Raw genomic sequence first — 17,227 nt, forward strand, 5'->3', positions numbered from 1 at the left:
ATATATAGTGAATTGATTGTAGCTCTCAAACTGACTTCAAGGCAATTCCACAGGGGAAACCTGACAATAATCTAACCATGAAACTTAGCAAAACTCTCTAAAGTTTCTACTTTGGAAAGTTTGCAATTGGCAGTGTAACTTTATTTGATACAGCCATTTACCTGTCTGGAGAAGTATTGGAACTCAGAGGAAAAAGTTTGAGCGTCTAAAACCTCAGTGCTTCTGAGTAGAGTAAAACGAGGCAAATAGTCTTAATATATACTATATACTATTTGATTTCCTTTGAAAAATAAAGATTGAGCACAGATAACAGGCAACCAGGTAGATTCATTGTACTATGTTCCACCTCCAGAAACATCCAGTAGCTTCAAGAGCCATTGCTTGTGTTGAGCCACATACAAGTAATCACATGTTGCTCTGGTCTGTTCTGTTAACTCAGCAAAAATGAGCTTCTCTTTTTCACAGATTTCAGTTGCATTAAGTTGGTGGAGGAGGGAAGAAAATACCATTTATTTCGCAACCATTCTTATTATTCCATATCAACATTTTCAAAAGTTTCCATTGTTTTTCTAGCCAGGCATCTCCTTAAACCAGTATTTCTTAAAGTGTCCCTAAGACCCCCTCAGGAGTCTGTAAAATCAAAATTATTTGCCAGCCTATGTTGAAAAATAATACACCATTAAAATCCCACCAAATAATCATAAGAAGCAATAATGGCAGCAAATGCATCCCGTTTAGTTTTTAATACAATAAACATCAATAAATATAACAAATACGAACAAAACTTTTTGCGGATCCTGCATAATTTTAAAAAGTGAAAAGGCATCCTAAGAGAAGCAAAGCTTAAGTAAAGAAATAAAAATTGCGGACAAACCTGATCAATTAATTCTAAGCAATTTTAACTTAAGCAAGCTTTCAGGTTTCCTTATATTCTTTCCTGTTAGGCCTACGTTACTTGTTCCAATAACCCATCTGGCTATTTTTCATCCCGCTCCTTACCAATTTCAGTTCAATTTCTGCTCCGCTTTAGAGTGTCAGAATATCATCCCCCGCCTCTTAACATTTTCCTGTCTCTTTAAATAAATTCTGCTGCTTATTGGTGCGGCTGAAAGGGGAGAAGCCTTTTCTGTTCTCTGATTGGCTTCTCAGTCCACACCTCTTTTTACATGACGCCCTCGCCAGTCTTATCTTTTCTTCTGCTTTGGTCGGTGTGGCTCTTTCCTTCGGAGCCATGTGGTGCAGCCAGTTCTTTCGGTCCCCGTTTGTTCTGGGGCAATGCAGCCCTTCGCGGGCGCAGTCTGCTTTGGCCCAGCTCAAGCACCTGCTGGAGGGTGAGCTGGAGGGTATCCGAGGGGCCGGGACCTGGAAGAACGAGAGGGTGATAACATCAAAGCAAGGCCCGCATATTAATGTGGAAGGCAGCCGAGGAGGTAAGCCATTGGGAAAGAGAAAAGAAAGAGAAACGGATCCTTGGGGAGACGGATACAGAAACTTATTTGGCAATAGTTTCGGGGAAATCATGTTCCTCTTTCTTATTGAACTGACATATTTGGTAAGCAGAAACCAGACCACCATCTGATGTATGTTAATGGTGCTGGTAGCACTACAAGAAAATGAATTTTTTTAAAAACATGAAGTATAAGGCTTAAGTCAGTTAATTCAGAAGCTTGAGAGAGAGTTATTAACAGAGGGATAGAATCAAGATCACAGTTAAGTGTTAATACCACTTTATAATGTTTTGGTAAGACCACACTTGGAATATTGCATCTAGTTTTGGTCACCATATTATAAAAAAGATGTGGAGACGCTAGAAAGAGTGCAGAGAAGAGCAACAAAGATGATTAGGGAACATATGAAGAACGGTTGCAGGAACTGGGTATGTCTAGTTTAATGAAAAGAAGGACTAGGGGAGACATCATAGTAATGTTCCAATGTCTAAAGGGCTGCCATAAAGAAAGGGGGTCAATCTATTCTCCAAAGCACCTGAGGGTAGGACAAGAAGCAAAGGATGGAAACTAATCAAGGAGAGAAGCAACCTAGAACTAAGGAGAGATTTTCTGAGAGAAAGTGGAACTGCTTGCCTTCAGAAGTTGTGAAGGCTCCAACACTGGAGGTTTTTAAGGAGAGATTGGGTATGGGCAACCATTGTCTGAAATGATAGAAATTCCTGCCTGAGCAGGGGTTTGGACGAGAAGACCTCCAAGGTCCCTTCCAACTCTGTTATTCTGTAATCAGTTCAATCCTGGGCAGTGGCTGCGGAGGAATCAGGAACGACTCCGTTCCAGCCAGTTGCCCTGACTCCATACAGGGAGTTTACTTTAGATAACTTTTCTCTTGCATGGGACAATTCCTACTGCCTTTGCAGAAAGAGCCACGTCATTTTCTCGGGAACTATGCATCCCTGGGTGTGTCCAGTAGTCTTGAAAAATAGTACTTTGTTGAATAAAATTCATCTTAAGGTCAAGTAATACTGTTGACATTTTTTTTTAAAACCCTAGCCCGTTGATTTGCTAAAACAAAATCTTCTAACTCCTTATTGGAAGCAATCTGTAAATTACCCATATTTTTCAGTGCCATTTTTCAATTGTAAATAAAAAATAGCTCTAAGAATAGAGCTTTTTCTAATGATATGAAAGTTAAGAATCTTCAGATGCAGCTAATCAATCACGCTCCAATCATACCACCAAGTGAGAATATATTTTCATCAAATGTATGATGAGAAATTTCATATAGTCAGAATTGTTTTCACAAAACACCAAAAGCTGCTCTAAAATGTTAATTCCCATTTCTGCCCCAGGAATTCTAGAAAAAAAATTGTGCCCAATTTTAAGGATTAGATTGTCCCATAGGCATAATTCCATCTACTTATTTCAAACCACATTTATCATTTTAGTCCCTACGCCTTCCATTTAGAAGCAGCATTTTAACTCTTTAGTATTTCTTTTTATTTGGTCATCTAAATAATTTGACCTGCACTGTGTCATTTGAGAATATATTAAAAAGAATTGATACTTGGAATTTTGCTGAATTGGGAACCAGTACACAGGTTACAGGCTTCTGAGTGAAAATTAATCTGGTATATAAATGTTCATATCACCTCCATGGCCAATTCCTTCCACAACACACACATGAGCATTGTTGTGATAGTTGCGTGGAGAAAGTTGGAATAGGTGGGGAAAGTGAAAATGGGCAGACTTTTTTGAACAAGGCCATATTATATCATGTTTTTTAACACTGATATCTTTTGTAGGGCTTTCTACTTTCATTTTCATCTATTTCCCAGATTTATTCATAGCACAGACTCTTAAGGTTTCTTTAAGCCCATCAGTGCCAAAGGTGGTTCCAAGCCAACAAGAAAGAGATTCAAGTATGCATATTTTGGACCTCAATTTACCCACCTGTGGAGTAGATTAATATTATAATTTAGCTTTGATCTTGCTAGTCCCATGATTAATCTTTGCATTTATATCCATAGCTCTGACTCTGCATTAGGATCCAAACAAAGATTCACTCTCCCATATTTGCTAATATAAAGAAAGGGTGTTTATTAGTAACCCAGTAAGCCTGGACCTGCATATACTCTATGTGAAGGGGTTTTTTTTTGGGGGGGGGGGAATAGGATTGAAACCTGTAATTATTGAGGAAGATCTGTATAGTAATGTTATTCTTAAGGGTCTATCTTCAAATATTCAAATCTCAGACAACAAGAGACAAAGTGATGTCTGCTAGAAGTCCTGACAAGCATAAGCTGAACAGAATAAGTGGACAAAACCACCTCATGATGTAAAGTAAAACCATATATACCATATTTTCCGGAGTATAAGACACACTGAGGTATAAGACGCACCAAGATTTTGAAGAGATACATTTTTTAAAAAAGTTATTGCACTCTGCAGACCTCCCAAATCCTCTGCATGCCTCATTTTTATGAAAAACAGGGCATGCAGAGAGTTTGAGAGGCCTGCAAAGTGCTCCTGGGGACTGGGGTGGTGGTGTCAAAAACGGACAAAAAACAGTCCATTTTTTGTAAAAACGGACCCATTTTTTGCCAAAAATGGCATAAATAGCCTTTAAGAGGCTTGTAGAGTACTACAAGCCTCTTAAAGGCTTGGGTGGGGGGGAACAAGCAAAAATTGGCCCATTTGTTCCTTGTTTTTGCCCTCCCTAGCCCCCAGGAGCACTTTTCAGGCCTCCCAAACCCTCTGCATATCCATTTTTGTGAAGGGGGCAGGGTTTCTGGAGGCCAAAAAAAGCTGTTTTTAGTGTATAAGATGCACCCAGATTTTCTTTTTTTGGGGAAAAAGGTGTATCTTATACTCCGAAAAATATGGTATCTATAATCTAAAAATTGAAATATAGAGCGTATTTCGATATATAATAGAAATGTAGAATTATTTAAGAAGTTGCATAAGGCTGGACTCCTTGTGCCCAATTCATTTTCTCTTCTTACCACATGTCATTTTTTTACAGATATCCTGAATTTCTGTGCCAACAATTACCTTGGACTTTCTAGTCATCCAGAAGTCATCCGTGCTGGACATGATGCTCTGGAAAAGTACGGAGCTGGCCTCAGTTCTGTCCGCTTCATCTGTGGAACACAAGTATGAAGGCATAGGAATGCTGTTCTGTGTAAAAGCTATCATTTTATAATTCAATTAACAATGCCTCATAGCACTATATTTGCAAACCAAGCATTTGAAAATATGATTTTCCTTAGCAGTTGCTCTGGGGACAATTTTTAAGAGTTACAAATTTTCAAAAGCAAGGCAAGGTTCTATTGTATTATTTCTTAGGACTGTTTAGCACTTCAATTTGGAGACAAAAAATTGCTTTGGAACATATGGCGTGCTCCCATCTGCAACTCTTGGAAGGAGCTGCATCTTGCAGGATCCAATCTGGAAAGTTCACTGGGACCAGAGGTTGTGTCTTCTGAATTTTGGACCCATCTTCAGAGAACTTCTCTCTAGCTACCTCTCTCTAGCTCGGAAGACAAAACCTCGGGTCCTAGTGACAGACTTAGATCAGATCCTGCAACATTATCCCGGGACAGGTATATTCGCCTTCATTTGTGTACTGCATCTTGAATTGAATACTTTATTTGGCCAAGTCTGATTAGACACACAAGGAATTTGGTGCAGAAGCTCTCAGTATACATGCAAAGCAACAAAATAATAATAATCAAAATAATAATAGCAATAAGAGGGGGTAATAAAGACAATAAGAAAGATGCATAATAATACTACAGTAATACTACATGGGTAAATACGCATAGACATTAGATAGCACTGTTAGAATTAGTGTACAGCAGAGTGATGGCATGAGGAGGGAAAACTGTCCCCATGTCTATTTGTTTTGGCCTGCAATGCCCTATAGCACTGTCCTGAGGGGAGGAATTGAAACAGTTTATGTCCAGGATGTGTGGGGTCTGTATATATCTTCTCAGCTGATATCAGTGATATTCAGGTCTTCTATGGAAGGCAGGTTGATTGCAATTCTATACTTACAATTTCAAATCTCCCAGGACCTTTTCCCAGTACAGCACAATCCCAGGCTGAAGGAATTGCAGGCAGATGTCACCAGTGGTGGGTTTCAAAATGTTTTAGAACCTCTTCTGTAGGTGTGGCCTGCTTTGTGGGAGTGGCTTGCTGGCCATGTGACTGGATGGGAGTGGCTTTCCAGCCATGTGATTGGGTAGGCGTGGCCAACTTGTAAAATCTGGTGAAACTCACTTAACAACGCTCTTGCTTAGCAACCAAAATGTTGGCTCAGAAACTCTGGCATTTGAAGCACGCAAGTCTTAAAGCTGTCAAGTTACAAGACCCTTGCACCCCTAACCCTTTAGAAAAAAACCCAGGGGTGTTCAAACTTGACAGCTTTAAGACTTGTGGATTTCAACTCCCTGAATTCTTCCTCTCACTCTTCATCTTGATGATGTGCAGACAGGTGGGGGGAAGGAGCTGGAACCGGTTCTAAACGGCACTGTAGATTTGTGGAACCTCTTCTATAGAGGTTAGAACTGGCAGGAACCCACACCTGGATGTCACATAACATAATGCTGCTTATGACTCTTACCTACTTGCTGCAAGAAAATGAGATTGAAGAACACCATGATTAATCAATGTATGCCTGCACTGTGGTTTGTATCGCCAAAAATATGGAAGTAGATTGTTCAACCTGCATGGGTAATAGTGATAGCTGTGGCCATTTATTTTGGGATTCTTTTTCTCTTACTTTCCAAATTTTCAGAATATACATAAGGATCTGGAGGAGAAGATTGCTCGTTTCCATCAAAGAGAAGACGCCATTCTCTACATCAGCTGCTTTGATGCCAATGCTGGGATCTTTGAGGTTGTTAACTTTGTGTAAATAGGAGATTGATGTGATAAGGGATGGATTACGCATGGCAATTGTAAAGCAACCATATTTGCAGTAATTTTGGAATGATTCACTGTACTAACGCTATTACAATAAATAACAAAAATTGTTTTGATCTTTCAACCATGATATTATGGTACTCATATGATTTATGATATAATATGATTTGATCTGGTTTAGTGAATTGTGTGAACCCAGCCAAATGTATTTATTCATGGTTAAACCATGGCTTAGTGTGGCATACAACATTCCAGAAATTTGTATATGGAAATAGATGTAGGAGTATAAAGAAAAACACATATACAGATGTCAAAGGAAAATAAATGTTTAAGTAAAAACTTTTTATAATTTGTTATAATCTGTGTTATAATCTGTTATAATTTGCATGTTTACACAATACAAAATAAACATACCAGCATTCCAAATAGCAACAATAAGTGCCTTGGCAATGTTAGAATTCCCATTTGTGATGGGATTGTTTTTTTATAACTATTCTATTTGTTTTCTGGTATTTACAGGCACTTCTGACGCCTGAAGATGCAATACTGTCAGATGAACTGAACCATGCTTCCATAATTGATGGAATCCGTCTTTGTAAAGCCAATAAGTATCGTTACAAACATATGGATATGCAAGATCTGGAAATCAAGCTGCAGGAGGCACAGGTTAGTGTCTGGGTGGCTCCTAGATTGTTCAGTCGTACAGATCAGCCAAAAACCAAAGCCAAACAAAATTCTCAGAATCTTTAACTAGCCAGAATCCCTCATCTATACTCTTGTCACCCACTGTTCTGCATAGAAATGTCGTTTGCGGATGGTGGCTACAGATGGTGCTTTTTCCATGGATGGTGATATTGCCCCATTAAAGGAAATATGTAGCCTCGCTCAGAAATACAACGCCTTTGTTTTTGTCGATGAATGTCATGCCACTGGATTTCTTGGGCCTAATGGCAGGTAAGAAACTATTACTTTTTTCTGATGGAAAGGATGTTAGAAAAGCAGCTATATAGTGACTATATGTGTTGACAATAGCAAATTAAAATTTGTTTCTGTGTTGCTTTTTGTCAAAAAAAACCCATACATTTTTATAACACATACAGCAGGATATACGTATGTATACACAACCTGCTCTCTGACTTCTCATATCAAAATATCCTCAATTTCTTAAATAAACTGTGATGTCCAAAGCACACTGCAAAGCAATAGCAATAACACTTGGACTAGAATCATGGACTAGAATGGAAGTTAAGTCATCATAAAAAGTTTGATGGAATAAGGATCTGCTTAAAGGATGATTATAACAATGTGTTTACCATTCTGCTTGTAAAATGACAACAGGTACAATGCATTCTGTACTGTATTTACATTTGTGTGAAATTCTGTATATAAAGGGAAGTATTCGCCTTTTATTTGTGCTTGCACTACCTCTTGTACATAGGTCAATTTTTTTCTCAGACTGTTTCTGGGAATACTTTTGAGGATTGATCATGAGTTGGACAAGACTGTTGCTGAGTTGGACAAGACTGTAATAATGGCTTGTATTCTATTAGAAGTTACAGGTTTTCCCTTTCAAAATAGGTCTGTGATGGCTAATCTTTTTGGTGGTGAGTGCCCAAAGTATCCATGTGCGCGCACACAACCCCAAAATTCAATGCGAGCCCACTGCACATGTGCTCCCCTGTGCATGCACACACATCCCCCCACATATACACCCCCTCACCCATTTGTGGCTTCCCAACCCCCTGTGCATGCTCCAAGCCTCCCTCCCCCGTGCCCCATTTTGGCTTCCAGGTTGGTGCAGGAGGCCTTCCAGGACTGAAATGGGGCATGGGAGGGCATGGCTCCCCTGCACCCTGTTTTGGCTTCCAGGTTGGTGCAGAAGACCTTCCCAGCCCAAGCAGAGTGGGGGGCACATGCACACATGACTCCCAAAATGCAATGCGAGCGCCCCACTCACATGCGCCCCACACACGCACCCTGCATGCACAGTCATCCTGTGCATGTGCAGCAGAGACCCAAAAACCAGCTGACTGGCGCGGTGGAGCTGGGCTGGGGTGACAGCTGGCGTGCCCACAGAGAGATCTATGCGTACCACTTGTAGCAATCTGGACCATAGGTTCACCATCACGGGACTAGGTAGTTGTTTGTATCCTTATCTTCTGAAAAATGACAATGAAAGGGCAAGGCTACAGCAAGTGTAAGCATGCTGATTTTGGATTGTTGTCACTTCGAGTTGAACTTCCTAGACTATTAAGATTATTTTCTCCCTGCAGGGGCACCGATGAGCTGTTGGGAGTGATGGATCAAGTAACTATAATCAACTCAACACTTGGAAAAGCCCTTGGGGGAGCAGCAGGTACCAGTTTCAGCTAATGCTTTTAACATATAGTTTCTAAACCTTGGAAGCTTTTTTAGGAAAGACAGGGCAATTTATTTTCTATTTTAGCTCACTAATGTATGCCTTGCTTTACATCAAAAACAGTTTTGCAGATCTTTCTGCTCCTTTCATGGAAATAAGTTTGAAGGAGACCAGGGATCTATGGTCTTGTGCCATAACTGAAGACACCATCTTTGCCTATTCCAATCTGGTACTTTCCAGATGTGTTGGATACCAATTTCCATCATTCCTTGCCAAGATGGTAGGCTTCATTTTGAGGAAGGCTGTGCAAGACAGAAGTTTGCATAAGAAAAAGCAATTTAAGAGAATGATTGAACTGTCTGGTCATAGTACTATTTCTGTCCATTTCCTGGTCACCTGTAGCTCCAGGGAACGTATCACATCAAACTAATTGATCCACCAACACCACACAAACTTTTTTATGAAAGGGGGAGGCATTGAATAAGTTTTATCTTCCCGTAGCTACGTTCCTTCACATTGTTTTTCTCCATTCTAACTACGGAGGGGGTCAAACTCCCTTTTGAAATGAAATCCTAGCCAAGCCTCCCACCATATACAACCCTCTAAATACTACCTCTGGCATAATCTATGTGACCATTAGATAAAACTGGGTTGGCTGCAGGCCACATCCAGTCAACCATTTTTTGCCCTGATGAAATTTAGCAGCAAACCACCAAGTAATATCAACATAATTTTCTTCATGTTGGGGCTAAATGAGAAGTAACAAGTGTATTAAGCCACTGAGAGGAACAACGGCCCTATTTTAAGCGATAGAAAAAAAATGGAAATTCAAGCTTCTCCCCACCCTATGCTGGCTTTAGCTCTCTGCACCTACATACCTTAGCCATTCAAAAATATAGTTTCTGATCACAAAAATATTGTTTTACCTCTCCTTAAGGAAAACAAAATAGTTTGCCTATGTTTGCCATTAACTTATTCTTCCTGCATCTAATGCGGGTTCCTTTCAAAAGTGAAGAAAAGAACTTGGATACTCTTTAGGCTGAATATTGCACTTTTCTGCACAAGTGTATGAATTATCAAGAGGAGCACAGACCGCCAGCTACTCATTGAGAAGATTCCATTGGGATCTTCGATCTTTAGATTATACAAAGAGAAAAAATACAGTGTGTCAGCTTCTTGGAAGACTTATTGGGGGTTACAAGTTGGTGAAACTCAAGCCTTGGTGCCTGTAATAGAAAAACCACTACAGCATAAATTTGGACAATTGGCAAGACCTATGCGAAAGAAACAGAAAGTTAACTTTAGCCACCTCATATAAGGAAAACTTATACAAGAGGTATAAGTAGGTGGCACATCCCACCTACAAGATTAGCTAAAATTAAGAAAAACTTATTGCCACGATGTTGGAAATGTAATGCTGCACTAGGGATAGAAAAACCGAGACAAGAATTGGAAAATATGGCATTAAGAAGGTGTGATAGGTAGGAATTGGATATGTATTTGTATGGTTATTGATTATATAAAAGAAAGGATCAATGAACAGGTAATCTGACTGACTACGCATACCTATGTAATGGCTATAAAATGTAATCCTTGTAAGATCCAATCACGATATGGAAACGTTTATGCCAGAAATGTCGCATTATGTCCAATGTTTTTAATGTTTATCTAATAAACTTTTTTAAGTAAGAAAAGAAAAACAAAAAACCACCTTTTCTCTTTGTAGGTGGCTATACAACTGGTCCTAAAGCACTTGTGGATCTTCTGCGCCAACGTTCCCGCCCCTACCTCTTCTCCAACAGCTTGCCTCCAGCTGTTGTGGGCTGTGCCTCCAAAGCTCTGGACCTACTCATGGAGTCCAATGCCATTGCGCAGTCCATGGCTGCCAAGACTTCACAGTAAGGGAGAATATATTGTGCCCTTCACTCTAATAATCTATCTAACAATAGACTGCTCTGCAGAGAAAGAGGGTTTGGTTTACCTATTGAATAAGCGTATGGGTTCTTAACTGTTCGAATAAATCTATTTTTGCATTGCATGATAGCCATGGTTAAACCTTAAACATAGAATGCCAAGCCAAAACTAAGCAAAGTTGTGCGATGTCTTAGCATGATGCAGGAATTTAGAAACACGCTCTAGTCTAGAATTTAACAAATCAGCAGTCCTTACTCTGCCTTCCCTTCAGCAATGCATTTTTTAGCAATTGAATCTAGGCATGTTGTGTGACACGAATGGAAAAAAGAAGCTTATCAGCTTGGGCGGTACGTTTATATTTTCATCCTTGTTTATCCAGTTCCAGTAAGTATTTTTCAAATGGGAACTGGGAAATGAACTGAACTCTCTCTGCCTCAGACAAATGTACTCCCACTGAATTCTGTGGAAATACTTATAATTCCATATATAGCTCTGTCTCTTAAAATATGTATTAAGAATTGCTACACAGTTGAGACTGATCTAATTTCCACAATTTTTCCTTATAGGAAGGATTGTTTTTCTTCCCGTTGCCTCCTGTTTGATCTGCTTTTTCTATATTCTCACCCTAATCCTTGCTGAATACTTAACATTTCAGGCAAAGGCAATGAAATACCTTGTACTGCTGTGCCAATTAGATGAAGCAATGAAATTTGCTGAGCTTGTACAAAAGGTAGAACTTTTATTAAAATGTGGTGACATAGTTCTCTGGTTCTAGCCAGCCAGTGTAGCTCTCCTCCAGGATGTTCCGTTTCATTTTCTGATATTTCTCCAGCATTCTGTGGCTGCTGGCAGAGCTTTTATGCAGCTGCCTTGGTCTGTTTCATGAGAACTATTTTTTTCTGTTCTTTCTTGGCCTCTTCTTAAAGGTATCATAATGTGTTGAACCTACCCATCCAAAACTGACAGCACAAGTGCTGCTTCTCCTGGAACTCTTCCTAATGATTTGAGATCAGCAATATGGAATTTGAAGTAATTGTGCCTCCATTGCAAATGAGCTTTGAGTCCTCTTATGGTTAATTATGAGATGGGGAAAGCACTTCAGCCTGTCTTCTGCGTGTGAAGATGGGGGAAGAGAGAGAACAGGAGCCACCTTGACTCCTAAATGAGTTGTCTACATGCATACTTCACCAAAGGATTTTAGTTTTTTTGCAATCAATGGTGGGAAGGAGAAGAAGAGAAATGAACTGGTTGCTGGAGCCAGTTGTTGCCTAACTAAATAATCAAGTATGCTTAGACCTTATTCTATTTTCAGAGGAAAAACTTGTCCCGTTATACCTCACATATTCTCAATGGTTCTCACTTTGTATAACTATTGGCACCTATCATCTGAATTCTCTTAGGAAGTTATTAGTCCTAAGGATTGGATTGCTGAGATACCAGGCATATGCATTTATCTTTAAAAAGATGAAATGATGATTTTCTTCTAACCTGCAGGTTCCGAAGTAAGATGGCAGCAGCTGGATTTACAATTTCAGGCAATAATCATCCTATTTGCCCTGTGATGTTGGGTGATGCCCGGTTAGCTTCAGTGATGGCTGATGATATACTAAAAAGAGGTAAATGTTCTGGAGAAGTAGGAGGCTCATATCATAGAATCTGAAGTGATTTCCCCCCCCAAAGAAATTGGTTTCAGTGCCAATTAAATCATAGGAAGGCTTAAAGTTGTCACTCTATACCTAGTTTCCTTCAAGCATTCTGTCATAGATATTATGGGCAGTAATAATCCGTAACTTCTAGAGGGCATCTGTAACAGCCTACTTAAAATCTTAGCACTGTGAGGAAAAAAATCTCTTACAACCTTCTGCATTGAAGGCCTTCAAAGTCGGAACCAGTGATTTCCTATCCCACTCAATTCATCCTTTAACAGAACAGCTAAATGAGGATAACTTCTTGGCAATTTTTAATTACAAAGAGTTGAGCTACAATCATTTGTTCAGTGACTGTTTGAAGTTATGGAATCAAGGGAATTCCGGTCACTCCTCAAAGTTTCAGCCATTGCTGCGTCCACCCCCACCCCCAACGGTCGTGTGGACAGAAATTGGGCACTTGGCATCCAGCTCATACTTATCAACAGAGAAGAGATGTCCAATCTTGGCAACTTTTAAGAATTCTGGACGTCATCTCCCACAATTCCCCAACCAACATTGCCAAAGTTGGACCCTCCTGAATTAGAGTATCCCACAATCATAGGATCGCTGTTGCCGACCTTCTCTGTACATAAAGTCAATGGGAAGCTGGCAGGGAAAATTACAAGTCACTCAGATAAGCCAGTCCCTTTCCCAGTCCCCCCCCTCCCCCAGTTTTTCTTAACTTGTTCACATGCATTGTGCCCTCCTTCCCTCTTAGCTTGCCTAACTTAGCTCCCTCTTAACCCTCCTTCCCTGGGGCTTCCAGGCACGCACCCACCATCCAGAGGTGTGGGTCACATAATGTACAGCTGGTTCACCGAGAACCGAAAATGTGAGCATGCACACTTCAAACCTGGCAATTATGTAGGATGGGATAGCGCTGGGGCAAGGGGGCGGGCCCAGCTGCTGATTGGAGCTAACGGTTTGCCCGAACCGGTCTGAACCGTCAGCAGCCCACCTCTGCCACCATCCCTCTTCTTCCCTAGCCATCTTGTGCTTGCACACCGGCACCCCTCTACTTAGGACTTAGGACTTCCTCTACTCCCCATGCAATAACCCATGTTTCTTAGGCTTGCTACGACAACTGAGGCTGCTTGGATTGCCATCGCTAAGTGCTGCATCACACTTCATGATCACATCGCTTAGCAACAGCAATCTTGGTCCCAATTGCCCTCATAATTCAACATCTGCCTGTAGAAGAAATATCTGAACTAATTGCTGCTTCTGAGAATTCTTCTATTTTCAAGAATGAAATAGAAATTCCTTTTGGGAATTCATAGAATTACGGAACTATCAAACTGAAAGATTATCTCAGAGGTAATTTACTTCAGGGAACTAGATCCAAGTCATCTCGAGAAGGGTCCTCCTTAAAAGGCTTCTCAGATGAAGGACCTGCAACCTTCTTGGGTAGACTGTTCCACCCTTGTACTGATCTTACTATTGGGTAGCTTTGCTTATGTTTAAGTGAAATCCAGGTAGTTGCAAGTTATATTATTTCTGACCTTAGTATCTATGAATACTGGAATGGAGGTGGAAAATAATTCATGACTATCTTCCTTATGATGAGTCATGGCAAATATCAACTGAACATTTAGCAATTTCCAACTTCTCTTTTGTCTCAAAACGATCCACAAAATGTGCCATCTACTTCCTAAAGCCATCTACTCTCCCAAGAGCATCTCCTTTCTCTGTTTATTCTCCTGCATTCTTTGGGACTTTGCTCCTTCTAATTAGATTAGGAAAGATTCTGACACCTGGAGTGCCAATCAAAGCAGAGGATGCCAAGGAAGATTCAACCGGGGTCTGCTTCAGAAGCTTCCTAGGACTGGACAAACCAAAATGTAGCAAATCTGTATACACAATGCTTTATTGCAGTGCACACCTTCCCAACAACAAGCTATTGTTTTGGGTCTTAAAATCATAGGGATGTAAGGGACCTTGGAGGTCTTCTAATCCAACCCCTTGCTCAAGGCACAGCAATACCCTCTTGCTGTTGACATGCAAATGGATCTTCAATACACAGTCCTTTATGCTCAGTCTTTTAATATTGCATTCAAACAAAAGTCTCCATTTTTTAAAAAGAGCATACAACCTTGGCCTTTTTCTAAAAAATCCTGCACTTCTTAGGACAATGTGCTGGGTGGTTCCTACAGTATTCTAGTTGCTATCAAGCTCCGAGTGAAGCTCCAGGCAGGACTCCTGCTCACCATAGCTAGTTGAATAATAGTCCTAATTGCCTGCTTGTAATAGCTGCCAATCTCCAGGCATTGCTTCCCCCACCCCTCCTTCTGCATGCCCTTAGCTTCTTTCATTTTCTCCTCCACACCCACTTTGTCTTAGTGTTTGCTTTCGTAAGCTAAGAGCCTGGGTGGGAGTTGGCTGCCTGTGCAAGACAGCCTATCCTTGAAAATGCCGGATGTGACTCAATTATTACAGGCAGCTGAAAGACCAACTGGGGCGCTTCTGAATAGAGCGGTGAGTGGATGAATGTAGGAGGCACATGGGAGTGGGAAGCATTTTTACCTAGCCACGGCTACCCATCCCAAGTGGAGCCTTCTCACCTTCACTCCCTCATACCAACCCAGAGCAAAACCAAGGTTGGACTAACAGCAGCACCATTTTTGTCACCCAACAGGCATTTATGTCATTGGCTTCAGCTATCCTGTAGTGCCCAAAGGTAAAGCCCGCATCCGAGTTCAGATCTCAGCTGTTCACAGCGAAGAGGATATTGATCGATGTGTGGAGGCCTTCATTGAAGTGGGGCGTAAACATGGAGCCTTGCCTTAAGCAGCTGCAGGAAAAGAACCGTGCCTTTCTACAACAGGAACCAAATGTTGCCAAAATACCTCTTTGCTTTCCAAGTGACAAGGATTGTGGAAATTAATAGTTCCAAATTTCCCAGTTTGCCTGCTCTTTTTATATGGATTATTTTGCTATAGTTCCAATGATACAGTGTTAATTGAAGGTCTATGTTCTTCTAAGAACTATAGTTCACTACTATGCTAGAAGATTAATAAAGATTGCCTCTCCCGTGGTCAAAGGCAACCAGAGCTTATAACACAAGGGCTTCAAACTCAAGGCCCAGGGGCCGAATGTGGCCCATGGGGCCACCCTGGAAACTGCAAATGGGCAGGCCATGCACAGCCTGAGCTCCGTTTTCACTGGCAGAGGGGCTGCAGGAGGCTGTTGAGGCCAAAAACAGAGCCCAGGTGGGCCGAGTGACATCAAGCTGGCCACGCCCCCTGACAATTCTCCCTCCAGCCCCCCCCCAAGGTCAAACACAACCCTGATGTGCCCCTCAATGAAATCGAGTTTGACACCCCTGTTATAACACAAGGTGAAAGGTTGCATAAAATATGCCATTCTGATTTGTGTCTTATGTTCAGACCATTGTGGCTCCATTTTACTCCTTTGTTGCAGAAATGAACTTGGAGGAAGGAGAGGGAAAGATAACTCCCCCCCCCCCTCATCCTTGCACAAATTTCTCTTTATGGAAGCAGTTTCTTCAGATTGATCACTAGAGGGCATATTTGTAACGCTGGCCTCAGGGACCCCAAGACAGCAGAACATACATACATTGCAGTGGTTTATTGGTTTTCATTATGCAATCTCATCATCGTTGTATATTCATTTTCCTTACAACATGCTAAAAATATTAAACAATTATTGGTTCTCTGTATTTTAATCATTTCCTCTGTGTGTGTGTGTGTGTGTGTGTACCAATTATAAGTGGGAAGAGGAAGGGAATAGAATGTGTTCTTAACGGGACAAAAGAGCCAGAGTACAAACATGTTTGTAATGGGATAAAGCCAAATGTAATTTTGCAGCTCTACCATGTACATGACATTACCATATCTGGTCTGTAAACAGCTGGACGGCACTACACAGCAACAAAGAAATATTGTGCACCAGTCTAGTGACTCTATATTTGTGTAGCCTGCCTGTGGAAGCCCTCCTAGCACAAACCACTGTTAGGATTAAGAAAAAGGTTGGGTTCCCTTCTGTAAAATCAGACTGGCATAGCTATAAAATATAATGTATATCTTTATAGGGTATAAGAATATATCCTAAAGCATTGCCATTTTTCTTTTCTAAAAAGGAGTATTGACCGCTCATTAAATTAGCACAAACCCAACCTTTTTTCTGTCTGGGGCAAAAATAAAATCTCTACCCATCTCATGTTACATACAGGGATTGTGGCAACCAGTGAGCCAGTTATAATCAGAGGTCGTATTCAGCCGGTTCGGACTGGTTTGCCCAAACAAGTAGCGGAAATCGTGGGTGCCCCCCTCCCTGCCTCAGTTCTATGCCGTATTATTTAGGCACGTTTTTGAGGCCAGGCGCATGCATGGAAGGGGCACGAGGTGAACCAGTGGTAACAAAATGTGAAACCCACTGCTGGTTATAATGGCTAGAAACATACATTCTGTACTATCAATGAATTACATGAGGTACCTTTGGGAAATACATAGAAAAACCAGAGATATGTGCCTTTCCTATTTCTCACTAATCTCCTGCAATAATGACTAATCTTACTCAAGATGTTTTGCAGTGTTATCTCTTGGACTTTGTTGTCCTGAGCAACAGCGAACTGAATAGGAAAGAAACAAGTAAAAGTGTTTTTTCTTCATCCTTTCCATTATTACAGCCTTCCAAGTTATGGTGCTTTTGCTGAGTGGGGAAGGTCAAGGGTACAAGAAATGAACACTTTAAAAAGATGATGAAGTAGGATATTCACATACATTTTGCCAATGTTCATAGGATATACGGTAATTGCAAAATTAGAAATTGTATGTATTCCTTTGAAGCAGCCTTGCCACCTGGCAACTGACTTCCTTCTTGAGTTATTTATTATTTTCTTGATAAGATTTCAGAAATGGTTTGTCATTGTC

General features: G+C 40.7%; 1 protein-coding gene across 1 annotated transcript; it reads left to right on the forward strand.

Annotated features, from left to right (window-relative positions):
• The first annotated feature begins 1,194 nt into the window (after positions 1-1,194).
• GCAT (glycine C-acetyltransferase) lies at positions 1,195-16,014 on the forward strand. Its single transcript, XM_087723173.1, has 9 exons — positions 1,195-1,430; positions 4,471-4,601; positions 6,247-6,348; positions 6,894-7,040; positions 7,174-7,328; positions 8,648-8,730; positions 10,460-10,631; positions 12,142-12,263; positions 14,971-16,014. Exons 1-9 carry the CDS (start codon positions 1,232-1,234, stop codon positions 15,120-15,122), a joined length of 1,263 nt encoding a protein of 420 aa, XP_087579299.1. The 5' UTR covers positions 1,195-1,231; the 3' UTR covers positions 15,123-16,014.
• Positions 16,015-17,227: the final 1,213 nt, after the last annotated feature.

This window comes from Thamnophis sirtalis, unplaced genomic scaffold, assembly GCF_051295495.1.
Source record: "Thamnophis sirtalis isolate CommonGarterSnake01/CBP01778 unplaced genomic scaffold, rThaSir2_p1.2 scaffold_9, whole genome shotgun sequence".
In the NCBI taxonomy this organism is placed as follows: domain Eukaryota; kingdom Metazoa; phylum Chordata; class Lepidosauria; order Squamata; family Natricidae; genus Thamnophis; species Thamnophis sirtalis.

Excerpts from the sequence above, each read along its gene's own strand:
- GCAT (XM_087723173.1), top strand. The coding sequence starts at position 1,232 with ATGTGGTGCAGCCAGTTCTTTCGGTCCCCGTTTGTTCTGGGGCAATGC. Across the intron at positions 4,602-6,246 it reads GCTTCATCTGTGGAACACAA|AATATACATAAGGATCTGGA; the intron begins GTATGAAGGCAT and ends CCAAATTTTCAG. Across the intron at positions 10,632-12,141 it reads ATGGCTGCCAAGACTTCACA|GTTCCGAAGTAAGATGGCAG; the intron begins GTAAGGGAGAAT and ends TCTAACCTGCAG.